At 46.5% G+C, this 4,917-nt stretch overlaps 1 protein-coding gene across 1 annotated transcript in view; it reads left to right on the top strand.

The window, feature by feature from the left end:
- Positions 1-176: 176 nt before the first annotated feature.
- The window catches only part of LOC105539775 (zinc finger protein 701-like), a 33,300-nt gene continuing 28,559 nt past the window's right edge, over positions 177-4,917 (top strand). The window contains exon 1 of the mRNA XM_011980199.1: positions 177-267. Within this exon, the coding sequence (XP_011835589.1) occupies positions 177-267 (91 nt within the window). The remainder of the gene's footprint in view (positions 268-4,917) is intronic.

The raw sequence follows: 4,917 nt of genomic DNA on the forward strand, positions 1-4,917 counted from the left end.
ATTTTTTTTGATGGAGTTTCACTCTTGTTGCCCAGGCTGGAGTGCAATGGTGTGATCTTGGCTCACCGCAACTTCCGCCTCTGGGGTTCAAGCGATTCTCCTGCCTCAGCCTCCTGAGTAGTTGGGATTATAGGCGCCCACCACCACGCCCGGCTAATTTTGTAATTTTAGTAGAGATGGGGTTTCTCCACGTTGGTCAGGCTGGTCTCAAATTCCCGACCTCAGGAGATCTGCCCGCCCCAGCCTCCCAAAATGCTGGGATTTCAGGTATGAGCCACTGCACCTGGCCCTAGGACCTATTTTCTTTACACTAACATAAAAATTTAGTTCAAGTAGCCTATCACTCCATTTTCTTTCCTTATGTCATCTGATAAAATGGTGAACTGTGAGCTTCTAAGTAAACATTCCCCTCAAGTTCCTCTAGTCCATAATATTCTTTGCAGATGTTGAAGGATGGGCTGGATTGACCTGGAATCTTGTTTCAGCAGAGCCCATGTGTTCATGAAGAAAACATTTGCTCACAGCTTAGTTCTACCGCTGCCTCAATTTCAGTGTTTTAAAAACCTATAGCTATGTGTTCACAATTGTGTTTATTTTGAACGTTATTACTGTCATTTTTCTGGGAAAATAATTACATGTTTATGATTCGTGCCATCAGAATCTTGGATGTTGAAAGGGACATTTCTTTTATATAAATGATGGTCCTGGAATTGTTTTTTTCCTTTTTCTGAGACGGAGTGTCACTCTGTCACCCATGCTTGAGTGCAGTGGCACGATCTTGCCTCACTGCAATCTCTGCCTCTGAGGCCCAAGTGATCCCCCCCGGTCAGCCTCCCAAATAGCTGAGACCACAGATGCACACCACCATGCGTGGCTAATTTTCTGTACTTATGTTACAGATGGGGTTTCACCATGTTGCCAGGTTGGTCTCAAACTCCTGGGCTCAACTGATCCACTTGCTTCAGCCTTCCAAAGTGCTGGGACTACAGGAGTGAGCCACCACACATGGTCAGTCCTGGAATTTTCTAGAGGAGGATGACCAATGCAGCGTATGGACCCTTCCTGGCCATCACATGAAAACCAGCGACTCCTCCTTCCAAAACTCAGAGCTTCTCAGGATGTCTTGGGGAAACGTCCCCCACTGTGAACCTCGGTGAGCCCACCTGTAACATACAGGTGAGGGAGAAGACCAGAAAAGCTCAGTCAGAGTGACACTGACGCTGAAATGATGAGCACAGTGGAGTGTGTGGCTTTTCCTGTAGGAGAGGGAGGTGCTTAGTTGTAATTTGAATTTTAAGTGGATTCCAGTCCTCTAAAAATGTAAAAAACAAAAGGACAAGAATGGGAAAAACAGGGGATTAGATTCAAATCACCTTGAGCCTTATCATCTCAGAGCTTTAACCCACCTACACGGCTCCATGTCCCCTGCAGGCCTCGCCACTGAGCTCTACAGTCCTGTGTCCAGTTGTCTCCTCCTCTATCGGGACATCAAACAGTCATCTCCACCTTCCTGTGTCCATAAGTGACTTCTTAAACCCCAAACACATTCCCTTGCAGTCTCACACGTCTCAGATGAGGGTGACAGTGCACTTCTGGGAGCTTAGCTGAAATTGACAGCATGTATTTTAAATATGGGAAATGAATTCCATTATTTGTAAGTGTTGTCATTTATAATGTAAAGAGAAAGTTGCGTGTATACATGAAAGGAGTGAGAAAATACATCATTTCCAACATTCTTTTGAGATATGAGAGAAAAATGTTTCATAACCTCATCCTTAGGGATCTGTGCTCCCAGGACCCCTCTGACCTCATCTCCTGCCTGTGTCCTCCTCACTCCCTCTGCTCCAGCCACACAGGCCTCTTTCCTTTTCCTGGGACTGAGGTTGCTTTTGTCTCAGGGCCTTCACCTGAGATGTCCCTCTGCCTAGGACTCTCTGGCTCCTCAGCTGCAAGTAACAAGCAGCGTTTCATCCCTAAGTCTTTGTTCTGACATCACTTTCTCTATGGAAACGTTTGTGATCGCCCACAGTCCCCATTTGACATGGCAACCCCACCTTCACCCCCACCTCTGGTCCACGTTGCCTGTTCTGTGTGATTCTTTTTGCTCCTTCGCTGTTCACTGGATCCTGGTGGGAACAAGTACGGAAGCAGAGAGCAGAGCCAGAAGGTGGGGCTGTGCTGGGCTGGTGCCGTCTGAATAGAGCAAAACCCTAGCTTCACATTAGGGTTCTCAGGCATTTTGCAAATACATCTTTTATGCTGTTTTATCGGAGATTGCTGTTATCATAGGATTAAACCCACCCTCAATAATTCTTACAGTGACGCTGGTGATTCTCATCTGTGTCCAGCACTGAACGTCAAGGCAGTTTCCTCCATGTTGAGAGCTGAGATCAGCCTGTGATCCACAGGGAGGTGAGGGGGCTGTGCTCTGTATGGGGTTTGGTTAGGGCAGATCTGTGCCCTGAAGATCTGTGCCCTGCTTCAGCGTGTGGGTGGACTTTTCCAGGAGGGGAGCAAGATCTGAAAACGGGTCAAAATTACCCTTGTAGGTCTTCCTGTGGGACGTTCTCATCTCTGCATGATCTCTGGTGCAGTGGGCAGCAGAGGACCATCTTTCTCCCGGGTGAGGTCTCCCCCGTGTGTGTGTTTTGTCACAGGAAAGGAGTGAGTGGTCTCTAAACATTAAATCTCTTATTATTATTATTATTTTTTTTCACATACAGGATTGATTTCCAAAGAGTCATGTTACTTGGCTTGGTGGAAGCCACCAAGAAGAGGAAAGAAAAGGATCCAGGGATGGCTGTTCCTCAGCTGAGTGATATTCCTTGGTGGATTCTGTCTCTTTCCTTTCTGAAATGCCAGGTATTGTGGTAGCCAGTCTTCTGTGAGTCTGAAGCGTCCTGCCTCACACGTTTGCTCGCACTCACCCATGCCTTTTCTCAGTCCTTGTCATCTTCACTTAAATTCCATCTCCTATAACCTAGTGAATGAGCTTGGGAAGAGGCTCCCCTGGGCATGGTCCTGGGAAGGGCTCACACCAGACATGGATGAAGATGGGGTGTGGATCCCGTGCTGTCAGTGATGTTGGGCAGCAGGGATTGTTCAGGGGCCACATCCGGATGCACGTTCAGTACTTTGTGGACCAGATCAGAGAAACTGTGACCAGATCAGAGAAACTGTATATGAAAGTCATACATTAATGTGCAGTAATATCTGGTACATTCTGGAAATGGAGACAAATTAGGGGAGATATTTTGTGTCTGATTTTGTAATGGATTTGAAGCTACACTAGTGAGTCAATATGTCTGACTTGAAACTTTCTTTTTTTTTTTTTTTTTGAGACGGAGTCTTGCTGGGCTCACTGCAAGCTCCGCCTCCCGGGTTCACGCCATTCTCCTGCCTCAGCCTCCTGAGTAGCTGGGGCTACAGGCGCCCGCCACCATGCCCGAGTAATCTTTCATATTTTTAGTAGAGATGGGGTTTCACCGTGTTAGCCAGGATGGTCTCGATCTCCTGACCTCATGATCCGCCCGCCTCAGCCTCCCAAAGTGCTGGATTACAGGCATGAGCCACTGCGCCCAGTCGAAACTTTTTTTTTAAGAGACAGGGTGTCACTCTTGGGCCCAGTCTGGAGTGCAGTGGAACAATTGTAGTTTACAGCAGCCTCAGATTTGTGGGCTCAAGTGATATCCACATTAGCCTCCTAAGGAGCTAGGATGACAGGCATGTGCCACCACACCTGGCTAATTCTAATTTCGGAGAAGATGAGAAAGAGCTGTGTACAGAATAAGGGAGGGAAACAGTAATGAAGACAAAGGGGGACCCTGGGTGCAGATGTGCGGTGAGTTGATTGGATGTGATGAGGAAGTGATGACATGCTGCTTTCTCTGTTTAGAAGGTAACAAATTTAAAATTTGTTTAAATTATACAGATGAGAATGAGAGTTGCCAAACTCCTGTGTCTAAGTGTGGTGCATTTTATAATTATGGCAGCAGAGGCGAGCTTCCCTTTGCAACCCCTCTTCAGCCAGAGGACAGTGACTTGACTCATTAGTTGTGGATCCCCCTCTTCCCTTTTCATGGATGGGGTGGGGAGTGGGGGAGTGAAGTAGGGTAAGAAGTGACTGAGTCTCTGTTACTACATCGAACCTGATAAAATAAATATTAAAAGTGCTTTTGTTCTCTTTTTGTGCTGGGTTTTCTTTTTTTCTAGTTCCTCCTCATTTCATTAGTTTTTTTTTTTTTTTAATTTTAATTTTAATTTTTTGAGACCCTCTTACTCTTGCCCAGGCTGGAGTGCAGTGGCAGGATCACTCCACACTGCAGCTGTAACATCCTGGGCTCAAGTGATTTTCCCACCTCAGCCTCCAGAGTAGCTGAGACCACAAGTGTGCCCCACCATGCCTGCCTAATGTTTGTTTTATTACTATTGTTATTTTTTGAGACTCTCTTTGTCACCCAGGCTGGAGTGCAGTGGAAGGATCCAGGCTCACTGCAACTTCTGCCTCCTGGGGTCAAGCGATTCTCCTTCCTCAGCCTCTCGAGTTGCTGGGATTACAGGCGTGCACCACCACGCCCGGCTAATTTTTGTATTTTTAGTAGAGATTGGGGTTTCTCCACGTTGGCCAGGCTGGTGTCAAACTCCTGACCTGAAGTGATCTGCCCACCTTGACCTCCCAGAGTGCTGGGATTATAGGTGTGAGCCATTAAGCCCGGCCAGATATTTGTATTTTTTTGTAGATACCGGATTTTGCCATGTTTTCCACGCTGGTCTCGAACACCTAGGCTAAAAAGATCCAGCTGTATAGGTCTCTTAAACTGATGCGATTATAGGCATGAGCCACCACGTGCAGCCTGTTTTTTAATTAAAAAAAAAAAATTACTTATGAAGTAAGTTTTGGTAGAATCGTTTTTTGAG

Source organism: Mandrillus leucophaeus, unplaced genomic scaffold (assembly GCF_000951045.1).
Source record: "Mandrillus leucophaeus isolate KB7577 unplaced genomic scaffold, Mleu.le_1.0 Scaffold104, whole genome shotgun sequence".
Classification (NCBI taxonomy): Eukaryota; Metazoa; Chordata; class Mammalia; order Primates; family Cercopithecidae; genus Mandrillus; species Mandrillus leucophaeus.